This window comes from Oryzias latipes, chromosome 8 (genome assembly GCF_053564925.1).
Source record: "Oryzias latipes strain Hd-rR chromosome 8, Olatipes_Hd-rR_3.1".
In the NCBI taxonomy this organism is placed as follows: Eukaryota; Metazoa; Chordata; class Actinopteri; order Beloniformes; family Adrianichthyidae; genus Oryzias; species Oryzias latipes.
The window spans coordinates 18,168,793-18,193,368 of NC_136244.1; the positions used below are offsets into that span (position 1 = coordinate 18,168,793).

General features: G+C 39.6%; 1 protein-coding gene across 2 annotated transcripts; it reads right to left on the reverse strand.

Annotated features, from left to right (window-relative positions):
• Positions 1-3,398: 3,398 nt before the first annotated feature.
• hs3st3b1a (heparan sulfate (glucosamine) 3-O-sulfotransferase 3B1a) lies at positions 3,399-12,583 on the reverse strand. Of its 2 annotated transcripts, none has more exons than XM_078950944.1 (2): positions 11,836-12,583; positions 3,399-4,881 (listed from the first exon to the last, which is right to left on the reverse strand). In XM_078950944.1, the coding sequence occupies exons 1-2, from the start codon at positions 12,315-12,317 to the stop codon at positions 4,254-4,256; spliced, it is 1,110 nt and encodes a 369-aa protein (XP_078807070.1). In that variant the 5' UTR covers positions 12,318-12,583; the 3' UTR covers positions 3,399-4,253. The 2 variants fall into 2 exon arrangements, with proteins under 2 accessions (XP_078807070.1, XP_004071444.1); XM_004071396.5 differs by having other exon boundaries at positions 11,830-12,583.
• Positions 12,584-24,576: the final 11,993 nt, after the last annotated feature.

The following is a 24,576-nucleotide window of genomic DNA, read 5'->3' on the forward strand; positions in this document are numbered from 1 at the left end:
AAAGTGCCATATGTGGATTTCCGTAATCTCCCTGCAGTCTGAAAGCTCTGCCTTTAGACTAAATTGGCAAGATCATCAGAACACACAAACTTTGAAATCATTTTAAAAAGTCTCAATGCCAACAGTTAACATTGTACATTTAAATCTACAATGAGATGAACAAACTTTCATCTGTGAACAATGTCCCAAGTCATTGTTCTTATTTTATTTTAATTTGAGCAATTTTTACAAATTTTTTCCCATTTCACTTATCATGATTATAGTATCATTTTGCATTGCTGATCATAAACCTTCTAATGTAAAGAATTGATGATAAGTGTCTATTTTTTTGTGGATAATGCACCAACTTTTGTGTTTTTACTGATGTTAAATTATGTTTTTAATTTAAAGAAAGCCCACAAATATTTGTAAAATGATGTTAAACCTACTTTTGGGAACAATGATAGCCATGTCTGCATTTGAGGGATTGATTTAAAGTAAATAAAAATGTGAATAAATGAAAATGTGATAATAAGTGAAGTCTATTTAACTATTCTTATCTTTCTAAGTTTAAAACAAACAAAAGGGAAAATCTGGATACACTTAAAAGTATTGTGAGCTTTAACATTTGCTATTCTATCAAAATAAAATCTATAAAGTTTCATTTATTTATTTTACTTTGAATTGACGTGAAGCCGTTGTCTTCTGTGACACTTTTACAGATTTCATGCGAAGCTAAGATTTATTTATTTGAGCCAATGTGTTTAGAGATTTTTAGAGACTCCATCTACAAGATCTTGACTCACGAATGCTTTGACTAACGAGATTCGGAGGAAGCAAAACATTTATGAGTTAAGATCCTGCAGATGGAGTCTGAGGTCCAGTATCAGAATCTGACAGCAGTTAATGCAGTAATTTGATTTGACTTGACAAACTAGGTGTGTATGTGTGCATGTGTGTGCATGAAGGGGGGTCTAAGGGCAGGGATGCCAGTATAGCTTAGTCAGTTTGTTAGTTCATTTTAGTATTTTCCTATTGAACTCTTTGTATTTATGATCCTTTTGAGTTCATATTTTACTTCGAAGCCCATCGAGACGACTGTTGTTGTGATTTTGGGCTATACAAATAAAATTGAATTGAATTGAATTGAATGTGTGAGTCTAAGTGTGTGTGTCTTGACTCCAAGAATTTGTTCTCCTGTTGTGTGTGAAGTTACATGAATCAAGCTGGACCTACAGAAAATCCACAGGCTCTTTTGGAAGAGGGATTAGATTTGGATTAGCTATGTCAGCACGTACATGTCAACTCCAAGTCTATGCTGTCTCAGATTAATGCTTGTCCTTCCTCTTGGATTAGGATTAAGTCTTTAGGAGAATAAAAGAAAAAGGGTCAAAAAGAAAGGCAAACATCTCTTCAGGATCTAAAAAAGTATAAACAAGAATACTCATCTTGCGCTAACTTTTTTGTGCCTTTAATGTTCTTTTTTATGGTCTTTTTATGGTTGTGAGTTCCGGGACGTGCATAATTCAAAGTTTGTATCAATAATTCAGTAGAATTAAGTTTATTTCAGTTATAACCTCATTTGTATTCATTTTTCGATGCTTCTTCATGAGAACCGCCTTCAAATATTGTTTTTTTTTAATTCATATTTTAAAAACGTTCTTTTGGTCATAGTTTTAGCTCCAACACAGATTTTTTTAAAGCATTTAAGGGGCATCCAGATGAATCCCAAAATTAAGCACGAAAAAGCCATAAAAACTGTTAAGAAAAAGTATTTTCTACTTTAACCTTCTTGTGGCCAAAAAAAAAATGTTCATATTTTTACTGTGAAGCTACATTCACACCACTATCAGGCACACATGTACAAGCGTCCACTTCCAATGAAAGGTGCGTAAACGTGCATGTTCACACATAGCTATGCAAGTTTCTACAACTATTTTCAGGTTCTATGAATAAAAAATCATGGCCATTGAACACACTTTGCAAGTTAAACAAAGTTAAACTTTGACTAATCAGGGACACGGATTTGGTTGCGAGCCATGGATGGCTCTTCCTTTTTTAATTCACAAAAATGCCAACTCTTTGAAAATTGTTCATGAAGGAAAAATGAATATATTCGAATAATATTAGACAAAGTCTTTCAAATACCGCCTGGAGCTGTGTAAGAAAAAGCCTGGAGCAAGATTTCACACCAAGCCTCTTCCGGCTGTAGGTGGCGGACAAGCGCAGGTAAACAGTGGAAAAAGGAAAAAGAAGAAGCCCCTTCTGGCTTGTGTAAACACCACGTGTGCCTCATATGCCCGCGTGTCTTTGTCCAATTCTTTAATGATGTAAATTTGATTTTTTTTTTTTAGTGTGCAGACAGATTTCCATCAAATTAACGATTAAAACTGCAATTCACCTTATTTCTACGGGCAATATGGTTGATTTATTCCTGAATGGTCTCACATTTTACCCACATAAAAGATCTTAATGAGACGGCATCCAATTGCCTCCGCCCAAACTACAACTTTCATCACAACTATCCTCCAATTCAAAGACATTTTCTTTTGACTTTATTTTGTATCTGACATTATTTCTCTGCGGCAACTGTCAAGTCTATGTTTGAAGTCACTCAGCTCTCCGGCTGCCAGGTATCAATTTCCCCTGTCTTCCCAACCTTCAAACAACAGCAGTCGTCCTTATGAAAGCCTGGAGGGATGTATGCTAACAGCAATTCCCCAGCTGGGAGCCTAGCAATTACAGCACTCCACCCCCTCTATCCCTGTAATTGCAAAGGGAGCTGCTTCCTGGGTGATCAGACAGCCTGCCTGACACCAGGGAGACTAGCTTCATCTCCTCTGGCAGCCTCAGGTAAATGAAGGTGTTTGGATGGGAGATAAATAAAGGTTGTTTGTTAACAGAGTAAGGTGAGTCATATCTTCATCAAGCTTTACCTTTGCTGTGCCCCCTCACTGAGTTGAATGTTGGGGGCCGGAGGCCAGTTTGCAGAAACAACTCCCTTTAAAGTGTGACAGATCATATTAGAAGAAGGTGTTTAATGCTTGTGAAAGAGAGACAAAAAAGTGTGGAAGATACTGAATCCATGTCAGGTTCACACAGGACTATCAGGGCTTTAGGCTGGCACACTCTTACCCTGGCACATCAACGACAGGGCAGTTCCCCCCCCCCCATTCCCTCTAAATGAGAAACCTGAGTCTTTAATGTGTTTTGGGGCTTCATGGTAAGAAAACCATTTTACTGGGAGGCTGAGGTTGCTAAAAGTAGCTAATTGTGTTGTGCTAATTAGGTGCACAATGTGCAAGATGATTAATGTGAAATCTGCTGTTTTCTGGAGGGATTTGAAGATGGGCACCACAGAAGTATCACAACCACAGGTACTATATTAAGTCATTTTACTTAGCATCCACAGATATGCATTTTGAAAAAATCTTTTTTTTATTCCCCATTTGTGCAAAATTTAATCTGCATGACACATTTTTTTTTTTGTTTGATCCCTAAATATCAATAAATGCATGTTGCTCTCTGAAACTCAGTCATAGAATGATACAAATATTTGGAGGAAGGACCATTTTTTTTCCTTCACACAAACATGTTCTGCAGTTGGGCTATGTGAAGCCTAAGAATCGGCTTTGAGGAATTTTATTAAAAGTATCCCAAACAGCATTGGAATCAAACTCCCTCTTTAATCCAGAGTACAAAAAGTGTAGCAAAAAACAGCTCTATTCTTGACTAATCATGAATTGGACTAAAGGGTCACCCGTGAACTTAATGTCACAGATTAAGTTTTATTGAGAAGCCTGAGAGATTAAGGAGAAACCATTGCTCAGTCTTAATTGACATGATGAGGACCTATTACTGTATTGATTCACCTGGCAAGTCACACAGCTTCAGTTGAGGTCTGCATCGACCTGCCTAAGTGGGTGTCCAGTCCTCCGGGGGTCAGGCAAATGTTAAGGAGAGATTACCAGTTTGTTGTAAAACTAGATCCCAATCATCTTAAGGTGAAACAAAAGGAAGAAAAAAAAATCTAATGTAAAAAAAAAAAGAATCCTGGTTCTGCTCAAAAAATATATTTAAAACAGACTGTGCTTTTAGAAAAGTGTGTGATATCTAAACTAAAACAAATAATACATTTCAAAGGCTCAATATCATACCAATAAATTATCATAAAATAGAATTCTGCTTCTTCTTTTTTTTACAACAAATACTATACATATACAATATGTCCTGATAATACAAATATGAGAAACGGGAGTAACCAGAATGAGTCTCTATTCCTCAGAGTCCCAGCCGAAGTCATAACCAGTCATCTTATAAAATTTTCTATTAAATGGTTTATAAAAGTCCCTTAGCCTCTGCACCACCTCTGGGTCGATATTAGGATGAGTCCTCCCTTTGGTTTTACCCAGACAGTGTGGCTTGCTGTTACCCTCAGGTCTCTTCAGGCACGGAAAGCCTTTTGCTGGGTTAAAGTGGAAATATTTCTCGGTGATGACCCTCCTGATTCCGAGAAAGTCCTGGACGCGAGCCATCTCACCTGCGGGGTCGGTAATAAGGCGCTCTCCGCTGACAAACAGCAGCTGCTCCATGGGGAAGAACTGGAGCCAGCGCTCAAGGTGCTTGGCATACATGCCGATTTGAACTGCGCTCCATGTGGTGTCGATCAGACCTGCTGACATGTTCTTAAAAGTGAGGCTCTCAAAAGATGGGATGTCCGGCTTCTTGGAGCGAGTTTGAGTGTAGTCGGAGATGGCACGAGTGACGGGATCCCGGACGACTACAATCAGCTTTGTGTCTTTGGACATGCAGTAGATCCGAGCGGGCACCTCCCTCGTGACGTAGTAGCTTGGTGTTTTCTCCATGGTCAGTTGGCCCTCGGAGGACTTGGGCATCAGGTCCCTGTGAAGCACAAATATGTCATGACTTAGATTTGCATAGAACATAGTGTGCTCCCAAAATAGCCAACTCCACCCAGCTGCTAGTTCAGAGCTTCTTTGTAGCACCACCATTTTCAGGAGCCAACACCTTGCAAAAGTGCAAATTAGGAAGGACAAGATTAACACTGACACTGGCTCCACATGGCAGATCTGAAGTGACTGTCAGATGGGATAGTTATTCGTGAGCAAGAACAAAGTTGTGAGCATCAAAATCTGTGTTAAACAAGTCCTTGAACATGCACAGAAGTGAGAAGAACTGCTTCACAAACACAGTCTATCAGTCCTGAGTGACTGATCCATGATGAGTTAATGATGTTCTGTCTACCAGCAAAAAAGCACAACACTGTTGCATTTCATTACCATAATCATCGATTTCAAATGCCAAGCTTTCAACAGAATGCACCAAATATGAAAATAACAAACGGCCTTTTGTCTTCATGCACCTCTATCTTTACATTTCTCAGGTTTTGTGTGCAAAATGTGGGAAAGCTTTGCATCCCTCCAGAGGGAATACAGGAAATGTTGGCCCTGGGTGACTCTGGTCGATCATAATATAGCCTGTTAACTGCAGCCAGCACTGGGTAATGGCTAAAGTGAGCAAAAGGGGATTAGAACTAAGCCATTAAAGCTGCGGCATTACACTGTTATGGGCCTTACTAGCTAACTGGGTGGCTGTGTTTCTATGGGGAGAAGAAATGCATGGTTACAGCTCTGAGACTTTACAAGAACAGGAGGAAAAAAATGAAAAGACACTAAAGAAACTAATAAATAAATTCCATTTTATAACCAATCTTTTGGTTGTTCATTAAATTTTTTAATTTTATAAATTAAATGAAGGAATGGTAAGACTCCAAAATGATTAGAATTTTAAGAAAAGTCTCAAACCAAGAGCAAATTTCTTTTAATGTGTTAAAAAGAAAAATAATCTACTTTTAACACACCACACCCTAGGAATCAAATATATGTCCTGAATATCAGGAAACATGTTGGGAGTTTTGAGTTTTTGAGTGGTTGATCTAAATTGAACCCCTGGAATCAAGAAAACCCATGTCATTATCAAGATTATCATCATTTCCATCCATCTGCTGCACAACAGGAGTTTCAATGTTTCTGTAAAAATAAGAGTTTTCCATCACAAGAATGCATTTGGATGAAAAAAATCACATCATTATTATTTCTGAGATTAAATGGTAAAGCTAAGTGACCATGGAAAAAATATACTTCCTTTACTTTTTCATTTAACAGTTTTTTTCTTTTCATGTATGTCTAAGGCCACCTTTTCTTTGTGCCTATTTTGTGTGAAGGACAGTTTTACACATTTCTCCGCACCTGTCCACCACAGCTCCTTGGCAACCACCACAAACCAATTGATTGTAGACAAAACACACCGTCAGCATCCACCCTTCAAAAGGTTTTTGAATCCTGTTGATTCCTTAAGCTTCGACGGAAACAAAAAAAAACTAACAACCGATCAGTCTCTGCTTTAGTGACAAAATCTACATGAGAAGAGCATGAATTATTCATCTTAGCAGAGACAGGGCAAGAGAGCGTTTCTGACTGAGCAGAGTGACAGAGTGGCTGTAGGCAGGTGGATGCAGCAAGCTTTCACAATTTGTTCTGCTCAATAGACAATGATGCCTGCAAGCAAAAGATTTCATCAATCAATCACCCACGCCACAACACGATTGTTGAAATTCACGTTATAAGTTTCTGTGGGCTTTTTTTTTTTTTTTGCAAGTAGATGCATCAAAGTTTCACTTTTACAAAATCCAATCCCAAACAGCAAAGTATAGCCCCTATCGAGGCACAACTAAAGTTGCTAAGTTAGCTGATGTGCCTTTATTTTCCAGACATGACAACCCAGTCTCAGGCCAATTGTTCTGTAATTTTCCTTTGTTTTGTCTCCGAGAAACTCAGGTGTGTCCATTATACTGGCTGCTGCAGAGACAGTGTGAAACCTCATGCCTTGTTTACATTCACTTTTATCAGGAAGTAAGTTCAAAGGTAGGAATTTACAACACCAAAGCACGCTGCACTACCTCAGCAGCTGCTGAAGGATGCTTCGATAACACTTTTACCAAAACCCAATGCAGCGATAGCCTGATAATCTGAGAATTTTTTTTTTCAACCCTGTGGCGGGGTCAACTCCAGAGAAAGCTTCAGCAGTATCTCATGCCATGACTGCTTCTTATCTTTCCATGCAGCTCTGAGCCACTGTGGGAATCATCTCATTCTCAAGGACAGCATGAGAGGTGGTGGTATGCAGCCACTCAGAATAATCGGAGCATCTTACTGTGAGACAAGTTACAGACGGGAATCAAAGAAGAAGGCGTCTTTAAAGAAGGTGTCCTTCCTCTTTGCAGCCAAGCTTATCAAGAAGTGAAACATTGCAGATTACAAAAATGACCATCTTACATGAACCTGAGAGCCTTTCTGTTTGCTGAAAGCATTTGGGAACTGCAATGACAGTCCCGAAAGTGCCTTTTTCCATTCTCCATTATTACTGTCAGCATGCAGAATTGAAGACCACCTGGCTGTCTGGTGGAAACTGGCAGGAAGGATGAACTATGCATGAACCAATCTGGCACACAAATGTCAGCTTGAAATTAATAAATGAAAATTCAGAAACGTCTTTAATTCTATTTGCTGGAAACACAAAAGAGGAAATGAATGCTTTGAAACAGAAGCTAAGCTTTTCTTCATCATCACTCAATTTTAAAAATACAACTGCAGCTTGAAGCAGCACAGATATGCATATGCTGTATTTATAAAGGGAAGCTTTCAGCCTCTTACATTTTGTAAACCCACTTGTTAGCAGTACTTCATTGCTTTCGTTGGGTTCGAATGAGGTAACTTGAGTTTGATGAACACAGGGAGTTGCTAAGTCACTTCAACACAAACATACTGTATTTCACAGGATGTTGCCCTAAAATAAACCCTTGATACTTTTTTTAACCCTTGTGCTATCCTAGGCACTTTAACGTTGGGAGTTGGGTCATCTAGACCCCACAAGACACTGCACTGAACATTTTTTCTTCAATGATTTGTGATCTTCACTGGTGTCCATGAAATCCTCTTCACTTTTATCCACCTTTGTCATGGTAGGGAGAACAAATCAATGTAAGGATGGGGTCATAGGAAAGCACAAGGGTTAAAGAGATGATATTATGAAGAAAGTTTGTTGAAATTATTCCTAAAACACTCTGCGAAAGATCAAACTGGAACAATTATGGGCAAGAAGACAAGGCAATGTCATCATTTCCTGAAGATTCTCTAAACAAGCTGATGAAAAAAAAAAGAAGAAAATTCCGCCTTTAGAAAAAAAACGATCTTAAGGCAACTTAAGATTAGAGATCATATTTTGGCTTTAAGGGCAAATCCAAACAAATCTTATGGCTCTAACTTCATACTATAAAACAAGCTCATACTGTCGTTGAAAAAAGGCCGAAATTCTACTTTGTGAAAATACCCACATATACGGTGATGCCTCCCTTTTTGGAGCAAAACACAAAGCTGATAACCATCAATTAATGTCATGAATAGTTTATTTTTTTACGTTTTTTCTTTGAAATCAAACTTCGATCAAAATTGATCATGACATCACAAATTTGGTCTAATAACTCAGCACTTCAGGGTTCATTTCAGTTTTCTCAAGCAGGTTTGTTTCTCACTGATGCATGCAGCTTTGGGAGGACTGCAAACAAGACATCAAAGAAGCAAAACAAAGATGTCTCTGGCAGATTTGCTTCCTTTCAAAGAAGCTCTGGCTTTCTATGAAGAAGTCTCTTAAAAAGAGTAAGACAAAAGCTAGAGAGAAGTAATTTTGCCAGAGGACTCAAAACAAAGAGATGAAGCTAAAATGTAACTGAGGACTTCTTTGGTTTCCTTGGTTTTAATGAATCATTAAAAGTTGCTGTTTGAAAGCTCGCTTCAAGAAAAAAATCTAAATCTTTTAAAAGTGCTGTTCATAATGCTGTGCCTTATCAGGTCAGGTGCATATTGACAACCTAAAAGACTTATTTAAAGAATAAAATCTGAAAAAATACTTTGCTGTGTTGTCTTAATCAAAAGAAACATTTGCAAAAAGAGCATATTTTTGTAAAATTCCTCTTCAAACCATCTTCTGCCGTTTTTCCCTCTCCATTTGTGCTCCTGGCAGTGGTTTGGTCCAAAGTTTTTGGTGCATTTCACCAGCTGAAGGTGTTGAGCGTGCAAAAAAGGCCTGACAGGGCTTTAACAGTGTGGATGTGCAGACTTTCTCTTTTAAAAAGTCAACTTTGAGACTCAAAAGCTTAAAGTTTCTTCTTTTTGGGGGGGGGGGGGGGGGGGCGTCTCCAGTGTGTGCATTTTCTGATGAACCCCCTGCTGCGCTTCGTCAAAGGACACTTTCACCCTTCTGAGCACATTTGCATACAAAGTGAAGGCAGAGAAAACATGTTTCACACTAATTGTCTGCTCCTTTATTGTCGGGGTTAATGCAGTCCTAGGGGGTTCTCCTGCATCCCCGTTTCATTGAGCTCAACTAAAAGGCCCACAGTAAATTTACTGCCCTCTATCTTCCACTGGCCTGCAGTGAGTCTCCCCAAAGCTCTGAGCTGGATTAGGTCGTCTTGTCTGACATCCTTTGTGAGTTAGCAAGAAGGTTTTTCATTGTTTTACTGCCTCACAGGGAAAAACATGATTGCAGCTTTACGTTCCATCCACTACATGGAGCTTAAAAAACTTCATGAGTCTGCAGTCAGTAGATGAGCAGTGCTGAAAAAGACGCATAGAAGAAAGTTAGAACAGGGTGCAGAAGAAATGAAAGAGGAATGTGTTCCCACGGCTTTTGGGAGTTTCCTTCAGTGCTTTTTAAAGGGTAAGCGTGCACAATTGTCTGTCCGCTGCTCCTTTTATTCCAAAGGGTGAAAACAGGCTATGCTGGTTGGCACCCCTGCTGTGCGAGGGCCTCTCCTCTATAAAAGATGAACACAGCAGACGTCCAGCAGGAAGGATCCACCAATCGCAGCGGCTCAATCGTCTGAACACAACTCAATGCCGTCACGAGAGATGATAAGCCCACCCAGGGAACTGCTCCTGTCCCCCCCCCCACTGACTGCTCATCATTAGTCTGAAGGCAGTGAGGTGAAGCATATGGCCAAACAAATCACTGGACACCTTGGTGTGGGGATCAAAGGGGAGATAAGGCGGTGAGATGTCATGTTTTAGAGGTGTACTGAAGTGAGCACAGGGTTTCTGAGAAAAACAAATGTCCTCTTGAAGTTAATGTGACTTCAGATGTCTTGCTGCTGCACAAAGTCGGTTTTTGCCATGACAAATCGAATCAAGTTGTTGAAATTTACTGTCTAAGAAAACATGGTCAGTAATAAGCCTGCTCAATAAATCGAAACTGTATAAACATCAATATCAGTTTAAGAAATGAAAGATGGCGTAACCTGCGATTAAGTCCCACTCCAGTCATCTTTTGACATATTTTTAAAGCATTTCCAGTGGTCTTTTAATTATGATCTAGCCGTTTTTAGCCAAAATAAAAAATTTGAAAAAACAGTCTCTGTAGTTCAGTTCATTTAAAATTTGCCTCTGAGTTGTGGATGGGTCTGTTGCCGTTTTTTTCTTTTGCTATTTGTTCGTGTCATACAAGTCAGATTGTTATCTCAATATCGATCCCTAAAATCGGTTATCGCAACTTTTCCTCATATCGTGTAGCCCTAGTGGGCAGACAATCATTGCTGGATGATGGGTAAGAAATTACAAGTCTTCAAACGCAGGTTGACTGCAGTTTTTCCAGAATTCTTTAATGAAAACAGTTTCTTTTTAGAAAGCTCAATGGAAAGAAAAAAAAACCAAACCTATCTGGACATTCAAAAAAAACAACCTTTATTTCCCAGCCTTCAAATGTGTTTAGATGCTTGAACACAACCTTGTTAATTCCTGAGCGCAGTCAAATGCACGCCTAAGTGTGTCGATGAATCTCACAGTCAACTCTCCCGTGAAGGAAATTAAAATAAGTTCACAGCTGTATGCTAGATTGTGGTAGTTTCCTCTGGGGCTGCTTAGTTGTGGAATTGTGCAGCTGAGTCAACATACTTCACAAGGACGAACTGAAACGACAAAGTTGTCTTTGACATCGATGGTCATATGGAATGAAAATCAACTAATTACTGCAACTGATTCAGTGTCTGACAACAGCTTAAATCCTGCACCTCCCAGCAAGCAGCTCAAGGATGCCAGCATTATGTAATCTTTTTCATGTGAAATGACAAACCAGGGTCAATTTTCTCTGAACCACATGCTATTCAAACCTACATGACACTTCCAAGCATCCACTTGTTCTGTTGTTTTTTCTCCTCTGGCCTGAAGGTTTAAAGAGAGTGCAGATTCAAGGACAGAGGTAGGAAAATTCCAGGAAGCGAAGAAGAAGGTCATCTAAACAAGAACAAAATCAACCACGCTTTGTAAATATTAAAAGGGACCAAGCAGAAAAAAGGCAAACTGAGGCTGTAAAACATGAATCCTGCTTCTGTTTTTTTTTTTTTTTTATTTCATTTTATTTTAATTTGATGTGTCCTGATGTCTTTGAACTTTTCTTTTAGAGAGGTAAGCTAATGGACACATTTCTGCCTTATAAGCGCACATAAGACTAAGTTATTAAATTGTATTTTTTTACATTTTTTACGTGCAAATAACCTTAGATTATTTAAACATTAATTTCTTATTCAAAGACAAACAAATTTGAAGCTTTTAGTAACATTTGACTTTTTCCATATTATTATTATTATTATTGATAATATTACTACTACTACTACTTCTACTACTACTACTACTACTACTACTACTACTACTACTACTACTACTACTACTACTACTATTGCTGCAGATGCAGGTTTGAGGAGCGCTTAATTTGGTGTACCTGTACCACTCTAGCCCCTTGTCGTAGTTGCGGTCGAAGAAGTGCGGCTCCGCTCCCACCGCCCTCACGTCCGGGTGCAGCCGCAGGAACTCCAGCAGCGCGCGGGTCCCCCCCTTCTTCACCCCAATGATGATCGCCTGGGGCAACTTTTTACCCTCCGTCTCATTAAAGAAACCTGACATGGCATTATCATCCAGCGCCTTGGTCTCGCCTCTGATGTCCTCCCACTCATCTCCTCTGCTGTCCAAGTCATTCTGGTTGTTCAGTAAGTCCCTGGACGCTCCCGCAGAGGAGCCTCGGTTGTCGGCGTCTGCGTCGCTCTCGCGCCTGTTCGCGTACGCCAAGTTTGGGACCGTGGAGCAGTAGCCAACGCAGCAATAGATCATATAGACCCAAAGAGACAGCATGATGCATAGCACAAAGAGTTTGTTCCTTACGTGGGATGATGGCACAACATATAGATTGTGTAAAATCGGACTATATTCCATAGGAACTCCGTACAAAAGTTTTATTCCAGTCACAAGGCATTTTGTTAAGCTGCCTCACTTCTCTGTCATCCAGGAAAACCGGCGCGCAATCCTCCAAAACGTAAACCAAAAGGGAAAGTTAGATGTATTTCTCATCTGTTTAAGAGACTTGGTTGGACTGTTAAAGTAAAAAAGTGGAGAAGGCTGGTGGAGATGTCACCAGCTGAGCCACAGTCTTAAAGCGGTCACAGAGCGCGTCTCCCATCACTGAAACTCACCGTGTGAGCGCGCAGATCCGAAGATGGTCCAAGTCATGGGTGGCAGAGTCAAGTCAGAAAAGGTTCTGGAACCATTTCCTGTCTGACCCTTCAGAATATATTGACTGCCATGAAATCTTTGTGATGTGAATGTGTTTGTCAGGTCAGTAAACAACATTGTAAAGTTTTCAGACTCTTTAATGTAATCGTTTAAAACTTGGATTAAAAAAATATGTAATCCAAAAAAACTGTTTTTCACAGGAGTTAATCATGGTCACACAAAAAATAAAAAATAAAGATATAAAAAGTGTATGATTCAAATGCGAAGATATGCTTTTATCTTGAAAGCGACTGACATACACATTCGTTTTTTTTGTCCAAATGATTCTGTTTTCACGCAGAGCAAAGAAAACCAACGATAGTGCAACTGATTCAAATAAATAAGCAAAATCAAACACCTTTTTTAGTTTTAAAAAGCTGTACTGAAAACAGTAAAATTATGATCTTCTTTAGAAAACAAGGGGTAAAAATGACTAATGAAAAAAATAGCGAAAATGCTTCACTCTTAAAACACTCAATTCTTTGGTTATTCTTGTTGGAGCAACACTTTTTTTCGGGTTACAATATTTTTATTTTAACCCAGTCTATGTTGTTCTTGAGATTTTCCTTAAGGTTATAAAATTAGTACGTTTCGTTATTTGTAAAAATCCGTGTATGATTAAAAATACATCAGATAAAACTTGAATGTTTGCTTGACATTATAACACAAAAGTGACTGGTCTGGCGCTCTCTGTTCCGACGGAAATGCTTTTATTTTGAAAGAGGCAAGGATACCGTTGCCCTTTTCTGTCAACCAACGATTGATTCACATAAATACTCAAATCAACAACTTTTCAAAAAAAAATTAGAAATATAATGAAAATTGCTAATCATCTTCCCTATACCACAAATAACTGTAAAAAATTGTTTAAAAAAATGGTAAAATTTCAATTAAATTAGTTTTTTTAAATCTAATTTTTAATGAACATGTGCAGTTTTATAATTATTCTGCAGAAGTTGATGGATTTTTTTATTATTTAAAAGCCGAGATGGAGCTTTTAACTGCTTTTTCTATACATTAAATGGTTGTCGTTATCTCAATTTTGTTCGATTCAAAGACACATTAAGGAAATTACAGTCTGACAGTTAGCCAATATTAGTCCATACAACATGCCTTTTGGAAAAGATGTTTCACAACATCTGATTTACAGGAACTTTATGACCTGAAATCAGCAAACAACCTTCTGAAAATACAGGTCATGCATCAGCTGTTTGTTAACACACAAAGTTCTTGGCATCTGCTTTGTTGCACGTCTGGGTAGAAGTTAATTGTCCTCATAATAATCCTTAACTGCCATGTGATTTTCCTGAAGGTGAACAACCAGTTAAACAAACGCTATCAGTGGGTTTTAAAGATCCATAAGAGTTAATCATTCACTCTTGAAGGCTGTGGTGGTGCAGCCAAGTGCTCGTTTCAGCAACGCTGAGAATGCACCATTAGGGATTTTGCAATGCCTCTAAAAGTTTTGGTCTGTGTGTCTGTGCTGACACCTCCTCCTGCTGTGAGGTCAAAGGTCCCAAGTCCCACTGCACCCCTGAGCAAGCAGAGGATTAGCAGGATTACCCCAAAGCCGCCATGTCACTCAGGGTTTCAGATGACCCTGGCCCCTTCATCCAAGCCCCTTATCTCATTTCTGTCAGACCTTGCAATATATGATGCAGCATGTGTGCAGCATGCATGTGTGCGGGTGGGTGTGTGTGTGTGGGGGGGGGGGTCAAATCCCAACAGTTTCATTTCCACAGTGGAAGAGCTCAAGATAGTCCAGTAAAGATAGAGTGTGTGTGTGCAGGTGTTTAGTCACCTGTAGTTTGACCTTTCCCTTTTGTAAATAGACATTGTTGGTTTCTGCACAGCAACATTCACACAAAGATAAATAGTTGAGGTAAATCAAGAAGGAAACATCTGTCTAATGAAAACACACAATTTAATCTCATTGACGATCTCTTAGTTAAAAGAGGAAAGGACATATTAGGATTTCTCACTCTTTATTTCACTGCTAAATATGGAAAATAATTGGGACAATTTTGTCACAAATACATATGTCCATCTGGGATTATTGTTGTGATCCAACCCTACATTTGTAGGGTTGGATCACAACCCTACAAATGTACAAATTGTGTTTTTAACATGTTTTTGTGGCATTGTTAGAGAAATTATATGAATAACGTGAAGTTCAATATGGCATTTCTAGGTATTTTTTTTTATTCGAATTGTTGTAAATCACGAGTAAATGAAAAAAATACTGCTGGAAAATGCTTGTAGGTGTGACATAGAATTTACAACGGCAAGCCTCCAGCTCCCTGCTCTGCTCCATTTTGATGTATCCACCTGTAGATGTAAATAGATCCATGTATGTCTTTGTTTACTTTGAAAAAAATTTGACACCTGGATAGCTATAACACTGCTCGCCATTTATGTTTCACCGGTAATGTTAGGTTGGGGTTTTGAGGGGCTGTGAGCTATTTGGAAAGCAGAAACTGACGCTCTGCAGAAATTAATGTATATCTGTCACAAGAACGGCAGAAGGCTGGTTCCAATTGAAGACGACTCCCGCCGGTGACCAGAGAGGGAGACAACTCTCCCGTGAAGGAAATTAAATTAAGTTCACAGCTGTATGCTAGATTGTGGTAATTTTATTAGGGGGGCTGACATCAGAGGGTTCAGACCATGACCCCCCATTCGGGAGTCCACCAGTGGGCTTCAGCAGTGAGATGTGGAAGGTGGGCGAGGTGCGGTATTCAGGAGGTATTGAAGGCGGTAGGACACAGAGGTGATCTGTTTGATTATCTGGAATGGCCCCATGCACCTGGGACTGACCTTTCTGCAGAGGAGCAATGGCCGAAGGTCTAGACACTTTCCTGTCTGTGTAGATCGGCCTGCTCTCGTATTCAGCGGACGGCTCGTTGGAGCTGTACATGAGCCGCCTCCCATATCTCCTCACAGCGACGGAACCACTTGTCCACTTCTAGCAACTCCGTGGGCTCTTCTGACCAGGGAAAGAGCACACACACACACACAGCACATACTGAAAGGGCGAGAGCTCCGTGGTTGCCTTCTTTAGTGAATTCTGAACATATTCGGCCCAAACCAGGAATCAACTCCTGTCCTCTTGCTGTCGACTATAGTAGGTACGGAGGAGCCGTGTGTTTTCCTGATTCAGGCATTCTACTTGGCTATTTGCTTCGGTCGCAGAGGTTAGACGTTGGAGCTGGTGCTCCTGCATTAAAGAAGCAAACCCCGCCCGGTTCGCCGGGCTACGAACGTCTGCTGCTGTATCCCTGTTTGGCAAAGTATTCTTTCACAAAAACAAGCAGACTGCTGGTTCCAAATGCAGCAGTCTGCAGCCAAATGCACAGCTAAAATTCCACAAAGCTAAATCAAGGTCAGGCAGGCAGGGGTCAATCACGAGCATGGGAGCATCAGAGAAGAAACAGGAGTAGTCAAGATCCAGGCGAGATTCAGGGCAGGCAGAAGGCAAACAGAGTCAGAGACAAAACAGGGTCAGGAAATCAGGAAATCATGTCAGGTTACAACACTCTGTAATGCAGGCAGAGTGACCCAAACAATACTTCACACTGAATGAGGCTCAGTACAGTGCTTAAGAATACTGATGATTGTTTTGACGAATGAGAGTCATGTGTGCGGCACTCAGAAATTGCAGTCTGGGATTGCTGCTAGATGTAGTGCGTTTAGAACTCTGGAGACGACTCACGCCGGTGACCAGAGGTGAAAATGGAAGATGGAGCTCAGACTCCTGACAATATCTTAGAAAACGACACAGGTTTTTTGCTTTAGCCTAAAAACTGCATGATCTTAATTAAAAGACCACTAATTCTAGTTTTAAACTTCAAAGCTTACCTGGAATGAATTAGTTTTCTTTTTCAATTGTACATCGAAATTCAAGTTACCATCAGTATCCGTTATATTAGACTTTTGACTGATTATAATTTTATTTTTTATTATTTAATACACCTAAGTGAAGATACACAATTATCATTTCACACAGGGCAGAATTGTAAGGTTTCTGCTCCCAGAGTCTCATAGACTGAGTTCCCTCACTTCTTCCACTTGTATCATTTCACGATACACATAGTTAAAACCTCATGTGCACACAGTGGCCTCCATGTCATCCCATATGGGTAAAATTAAACTGAACACGCTAAAAGGAAGTGCTAGACTTCAACTGCACATCCGTGGTGCAAATATACAAACTGAGCCCTGTTAACACACTGCAGTTCTGCAGCCTAAACAGATTACATAAACAGCGCTCTGGTCAGACATAAAAGCTGGACTGTTAAACAAAGCCCTGCAGCAGGGCACTAAAAATGTCAGTGTGTTTTCTACTGTACTGTGTAGACAGAGAATAAACACATGATCTAACTATCTATAGTATTAAAGTTATGCAATTGCAATTCCTTGGACTGAAGGATTTCTGGAGGCAGTTTTTCCGCATAGAACTTTGTTTTTCTGACACCAACAGAGTGCAGATGGTGCTTCTCATAACTTGTTCTTACTTATCACCTTATAACCTTCAGCATTCTTTCAAAACTCACTTCTCAGCATTCCTACAGCTGCATGAAAAAACAAAGACCAGAGCAGGTGGAAATAGAAGCCATCTGTGTTCCTGTGTGTCACACTGTCCAAGTTTTGTCTGCATCAGAATTCACCGTGGCTGGTGACGAGAGCGTGCAGTCGAGCATACAAGTAAATACCCATTAGTTGTGCTGGGGTCACTACTTCCACATGGAGATTTGAGCCAATTAAAGGGTAAAGTGTAATGACGGATGAGCTCATCATCCACAATCTGTCCTACAAAGCAGAGAGCAAACAAAAACAACAGTTAGGCCTCACACAAACCTGGGGTCTAACGACAGGGTAATTAGACAAGCTTACTCTCATCTTAAGACAGATCTGGCTTCTCTAGTCCTTCCTTGAGGTCTTCAGCTCTTGCTAAGGCTCTTTAAGATGTCCTTAATTTCTCTAGAGCTCTACTAGAGATTGTCTTATGTTCTCCTGAAGAACAGAAGTAGCTTTGGCGGATTTCCTGACTTGATCCTGTGGAAAAAAGTTTCATCCCTCTGATGTTCCTCTGGACACAGAAGAAATGTTTTGGAAGGCAGGAAAGCTCAAACCAGCTAAGATGATCTGGTTCTGCTTATCAAACAGGCCAAAATTCCCTTGTGCTTTTACAGATAAAGGAAACTGCCACGTAAGATTTCAAATAGTAATACTACACTCTGACATGCCTTCTAATGTCTTCTTTTAATAATAATATTAATAACAGTATGACTGAGCAAAGAACATGATAAAATATAATGCAATTTCATATTTTCTATGGAAAAAAAAACCTGAGAAGATTAAAAATACAATAAAAATGAGTATTCTTGCAAAACCACCTTTTTTTAAATATATTTAATAACCTGAAACACTAAACTGCAGCTCAGATTTACATATAAATATAAATGTATCCACTGCATGAAAGATATACAAATTGTTTGTGAGGCATTGGGAAATTTGACATAATTCTAAGAGTTAGCGTAGAAGTGTGTAACTGTCTTTTTTCTAGTTACTGGGAAACTCCTGGGATTGTGAACAAGTGCATCCATTGCAACACGGCTTTCCAATCATCCGTGTTTGCCATAGCAGACAAACATCAAGACTTCAAAGGCAAAGATAGAATGACCTTCCCATATGAGTATTTAAAAAAAACAGATCCCAGCCAGGAGTCAAAGAGCACGATTGTCTGGCGCTGTTCAAAAGATTGCGGTTAAAAGATTCATTGGAAGCGATGGCAACTAGATATTCTCAAGTTCCATGTCTGCTGGTTGGATGTCCCAATGGGGGTATCTCCTGGATGAAAATTTGGTCCATTATTTGAGCTGAGAACAGGTGCTTTCAACAAAGACTCCAGCATCAATATGTCTTGTATAAGTTGAGGGAAAATATCAAGGATCAAGGCTGTGGAATTTCTAATGCACCTTTTTTGATGCACCAGATCAAATGCTGGAGGATTGAGGATCAAATATTGAAGAATAGAAATGGGAAACAAATATCCCATCTTTTCACGCATACAAAGATTTAAAAAGGTTTTGTAATAAGAACACCATAGTTATTTTAGTTTTTTATATCAGCTTTTTCTGAAAAGTGACCATACTTTTGTGTGGTTTGTTTGAGTCTCTTGAGCTCATTATTTAGTCTCCAATCTCAACCTGCACTTGCAGTTTAACATGTCAGCAGTTTTTTGGGGATCACAAAAAAGAAGAAGCCATTGCCAAAAAAAAATGTCTCCATGGGTGGAGGTCCTTTATGCCCCGGATTTCCAGCGTTTTTCCTTTCCTTGTGCTTGCCTTTGAACATTCCTGACATGCTTCATCTACCACTCCTCTTTTATCTCCTTCATCTCTCCAGAATAAAGCATGCACAAATCTCACTCTCCATCTCAGATCTTTTTTGGATCTGTGGAGCAGCTCTAGCAGATAAACAGCTACCCAAAGTAACAAAACATCTCCAGGTGTCAAGCAACATTTGCTCCCCAGTTGCATGCGCATCATGGGCTCTGCTGAGTGTAGTGGTAACTGTCAAACCACAGACTGAGATGGCAAGGCTGTGGGCCTTAAGGCTCCTCTGTCACTGAAGGTAATAAATAATGAGGTCAGCGGGGAAGATGCAACAGAAGTTCACACTATCTGCAATGGTACCTGAATAACTTGATCCTGCATCTAAGATTTTAGACATTGTCGAGGTTTACTAAACAGCCACAGCAAAGCCTAGCATTTTCATGTATTTATTGAGTAGATATGTTTCAATAAATTACAAAAACAACAAAAGTTTTTTGCAATTTTCATCTAAAAAGTGCCTTCTGAAAAGTCCCAGTCAGCTTCATTGCCTTTTCATCATGTTTCTCTTGTATCTGTTGATGTGTTCTCTGCAGGGAGCCAGTGTAGCCGAAACACAGTACAGCTGGTTTATGGGCAAGTCAAACCCCCCTAGGAGGGAACAAGACAAACACAAAAAGAAGCTGTCTGTAAAATTACAGACTCTGCAGCCCTTGATGGAGCTCAGCTCAGAGTTGGGAAAAATAAGGTCATTCCGTCACCCATGCTCTCATGCAGAAGGTGCTCCTCCTGGATTCCTGCACACCAATGTCAACAGGAAAAGAGGCTTATTACATTAGGTTCACTGAAGGATCTTCAGTGTGCACTTACATTCCAATGGTGACCTTAAGTAAGCAGGAACACACCGTTTTACCCAAGTTCAACCAGCGCGTTGACACTCATGAACTCTGTCTGCAGGTTAACCACTGGGAAAACAATGATAGTCTATTACATATATGTTATGGCACCAGGGGTGGGGAAACACTGTAATCAAACCTTGTTATGAATTTAAATTTACACCTGTCAGATTTTAGATTTATGGATGTGTTAGTGTTTAGTTTTGACAGAAACCCTTGTGAAGCTGTTGGAGCTTCGGGCTACAACAAAGCCAACGGTTTACTGCGATTCAGCTTCCAGCCCCGCCCTCCAACTACACAGACTCTTTATGTTTCACTTCAATTTGTTCGTTCCCACAGGTTCAAGTAATCATCCAGACTTGTGTATTGCACCAGCTCTGTTCATCACAAAGTGGCTGCCAGCCCAGGGAAGAGTTGGCCGGCCCCCTAGGTTGCTCTGCTTGCATCATAAATTCTGAACCATCAAAGGTCATTCTGCCTCCCAGATCCACAAAATTCCAAGGCTACCTGAAGGCCCTGAGTTTCCAAATGCTGGTTTCATATCAGATATCCAGTCAGTGCACGTATGTCAGTGTGTGGGCTTCTGTGCGAGATTTATCTAAAAGAAAACAATTCTACAATTGTTGTTGTGCATACACCTGCAGAAATCTCAGATTTAAACAAGCTTGATTTAACTATTTTATTTCTGATTTTGAATGTATTTAATCTTTTTGATATTGTTTGCATTTTTTGGACATTTTGCAGAATTTAAACATTCCCTGTGGGGAGAGTATGCAAAAAAAACAATTAAGCCAAAATAAAACTTGTTCATACCTTGATTTCCAAAAGGGCACAAAAATATTTAAAAAACATTGTCTAAAGAATCTAAAGGTTTCTAAAGATGTGTCTTACCAAATAAAATTAGCGTGTGTTGCATTTTTACAAGGAAACCAGAGGCAAATGCAAGTGACTCATCTTTTGATCTATTTCAAAAGCATAATTTTGATAAGTGTAATTGTAATAATGCTGGTTTCTTTTTTATGGAAATCAAAAAACCTGTATTATTTCTAGGACATAGTTTCTGCAGAGGATCAGTATTTCATTTGAAATTTACTTATGAATTGTGGGTTAAAGCATTGGTAAGGAGTAAGCCTGCCCCCTACTTCCCATCATCACCATCCCCTCGCTACCTTACAGCCCCTCGCAACCCCAACCTCACATTTCCGGTGCAACAAAAATGTTCATGGATCTTTTTGTCTACAAGTGTCTACATCAGAACGGAGCAGGGATGTTGTGGCCTGCCGACAGTAGCTTTTATGTCAGAGCTTCAGGCTGTCTCCAACAGAATTTTTATGTCTGCTCCTGATCCACATCAATTTGAATAAATTAAAATTCAGAAATACAATTTTGACCTTGATTTTCTTTATTCATGTCCTCCATCACGAGAAGAATTGCCACAAGAACATGTCAAAAACACCAATTTTCATCAGAGTGGGTCTTTAAGAATAATAGCCTTCAAATTCCAAAGTGTAACTTAGGGCAGCCCTCATCAAGCTGTGCCACAAACGACCAGAAACAATCGCTTCATCACCTGCTCCCACTTCAGTTTGAAATCATGTGTGGAAGCATTCCTCATGTTCATGCTTCTGACTGAAAACATGAAACTTCTTTGTGTATCTTGCTCAAACAAAACCAGTGTTTTCTTTTTTGTGCCGACATGTAGAAAATTGCATCTCTTCAAACACAGATACATTTACAACAGGCTTTTCTGTGAGGTGGTCTATAAAGCTTTAAATTTGCAAAAACAAACTTTAGCAAAAGCCTTTTGATGCAGTAAAGTTACACAGAAAATCTCCATCTGTACCTTTTAGACGATGTCTCTTTAAAAGCTGTTGTTTCGTGTACTCCAAGCAGAGTGCACATCAAAACAAGGATACTCTATGACTCCAATGGGGGAAATATTTACAAATCTAAAGCAAACGGAAGCGTAACTACTGGCAAAACATCAAGAAGGGATGCACTTCAAGCCACCATAATATGTTTGAATTCTCTTCATCAGACGTTGTCATTATCTATTACAGCATGTTTATGTGCTGAATAATCTGGGTGATGATCTGTGAAAGATAACACCTTAATACTTGATATATTAGCACCATTCTGTCAAGTTTATGTCCTCACCTCATTCCGTAAAATGGAGTCTATGGAATGTGTTTTTTGTTGGAGTGTTAAAACCACCTTCATTCCTTCTTTAGTGTGTGTTTTTTTGTTTGTTTTGTCCACTCACTGCTGCGCTTCAAATGCCTGGCTTGTGACTGAATTTGAAGCCTCTTTTCCAGCAGACGTGCATTCTGCATGTCTGAAAGGTGCCCGTGATAACCATCATTTTGTGTCATCTGATGCATGTTAAAACAGCCCCTGTAGTTTGAACCTGTAATGCCCCTGATCTAAGATGTCACAGCGTTGTCATTGGGCCAGGCCCTGAGTATACCCGGGCTTGTAATAGTCCCGCAGAACACTTGAAAGACACACCACAAAGTCTGCCAGGAGTACTCAAGCTGACCCACGAGGCTGTCATTAATGCCCACGCCCAGTCTTGACTAAACAAAAACGGTCCCCACCACAAACCATCTGCTTTTTTCCAAGTTTCTTGATTCAGGTCATTATATCTGTGATCGAGGATTCCTATTGAATTCCTCTGGTTTCAAATGTTGCATTAGTAACTTGAGCAGAGCTTGAAGTGTTTCCTGCTGCCTTACACATACTTGCTTGATTAATTTGTCACACTTTTGTCTAATGACAGACCAAAGGCTTGTAGTAACCCACCTCTTTCATGCAGGCTGATTGATCTAGGTAATATGATGCTGCGTGTTGGAAGATAAAACACAAGCCTGTGATCTGTAGCAGTCTTCCCTTTGTTGACCTGGCAGCCCAACACCCTACTTTAGCTAGTCTCCTGTAAAACTAGTTCACTCTGATACCTTGCAGAGGTCTTGCCGCAATGCTGGAGTGGCTGTAATAGTTTGTCTGAGGTGAAAGGAAAAGAGAGCAACTCTTTGTAGGCCACTGACTAAGTGCAGCCCACATTTCAGTGGCAGTGATGGCTCCTCCGTTGCAGAGGCTATGACCTGAGAGAAGGCTTCATTAGGTGAACTGGGGTCCAATTATTCCCCAGCTGCCCAGCAGAGGAGCATTAGAGAGGGAGGAAGAACATTTAGACTTCCCACGTTGGAACAGAATTAATCACTCAAGTATTTTTTATACTCTTGTGCAGTAATAAAAAAAGTTTTGCAGACAGAAAAAACCTGGAATAAAAGCGCAAATGTATCCTACAATCCGCATATGTTAAGTTCAAACTTCTTGCCTCATTACAACCATGCAGATAGGAACTTTGGCAAATTCTAAACTGATGCTAAAATTTCCATAAACACCCAGGAGATGGAAGTTAGCTTCCAGATTTAGAACAAACGAGTCTCTGGAGATGTTTGCTGAAATCATCACTGTGGAGCAGGGTGAAGGTCTGAACTGGGCAGTTATTCTGAGTGGGAACTAATGAAAACAAATGATCTGACAAGGTCATAAGGTTGAGATCAAGGCTGAATTATACCCGCCCCTCTCCATTTACAACTAAAGAGATAAATGAGGGCTGAAAACAACCATTTCTCTGTATCATTTACCCCCTGAGGCGTCAGAACCTTATGGCAGCAGCGTGCAGCCCACCTGTTTGCCCATTAAGGCCTTGGAGCCACAGGGCAGTGACAATTTGTGACTTGTCTGCCAGATTTGCAGCACAAAGAGCATATTTAGCTAAAAAATCTCTACTCAAATGATCCTGAGGCATCAATGAAACATGGCTTGGGTCAGAGTCACTACATTTGCTAACGTTCCATCTCAGCAAAGATAATGTAAAGTAAAGGCATTCTCTTTAAAATGATTCCATTTGGATTTGTTGTAAAAGATAATGCATTTGTATTCCAAAGCTGCAAAATTTACCTTTTTTTAAAATATTTTATAAATCATGGAACATGTGTAGACATGTTTGACCATCTTCTCATACTGAACTAATGCATTAAAAATGCAAAGTAAAGCAATCCTGTTTGCATGAGTTTTAAGTTTACATTTTGCTTCAATTTTTATTAAGAGAAATAACAAAACATAAAATCTCAATGAATGATTGTTAATTATATAAAAGCGGCTGTCTGTGACATTTAAATTACAAAAAATCAACAATTTTTAACAGAAGTTTTTTTTTTCTTTTTGCATGTGAATTGCAGTTTGTAAAACAAACCCAAATTGAAGAAATGCTGAAGCTCTTCCAGACAGTTCTTTGACATTTTAGTGATGATGATGCAGTTTACAAGACAAGACTGCTCCCTCCTGGACACCCCCTGTAGTCATCCTTTCATTGAGCATGAATACAACGTGGGATTTCAAAACGTTGCAGACCAACAAAGCATAATAGTTGTTGAAATTCCAGAAGTTCAAGTAGAAAATAATGTGCTTTACTGCACCAAAGATAATTTTATAAAAAGCTAAATTTCAGTAACAAATTTATGTTTCACTTAATGTAGTTTTTAAATGATGTACAACCCTAAAAAACAAGATTTTAAATCAACTAATAATACACAACTGGTCCTTGCACTTGCAAATATCAGCCACTAGATGACAATGTCTGTCAAGCTCATCAGTAATTAATTATTAAGCATGAGATTTACA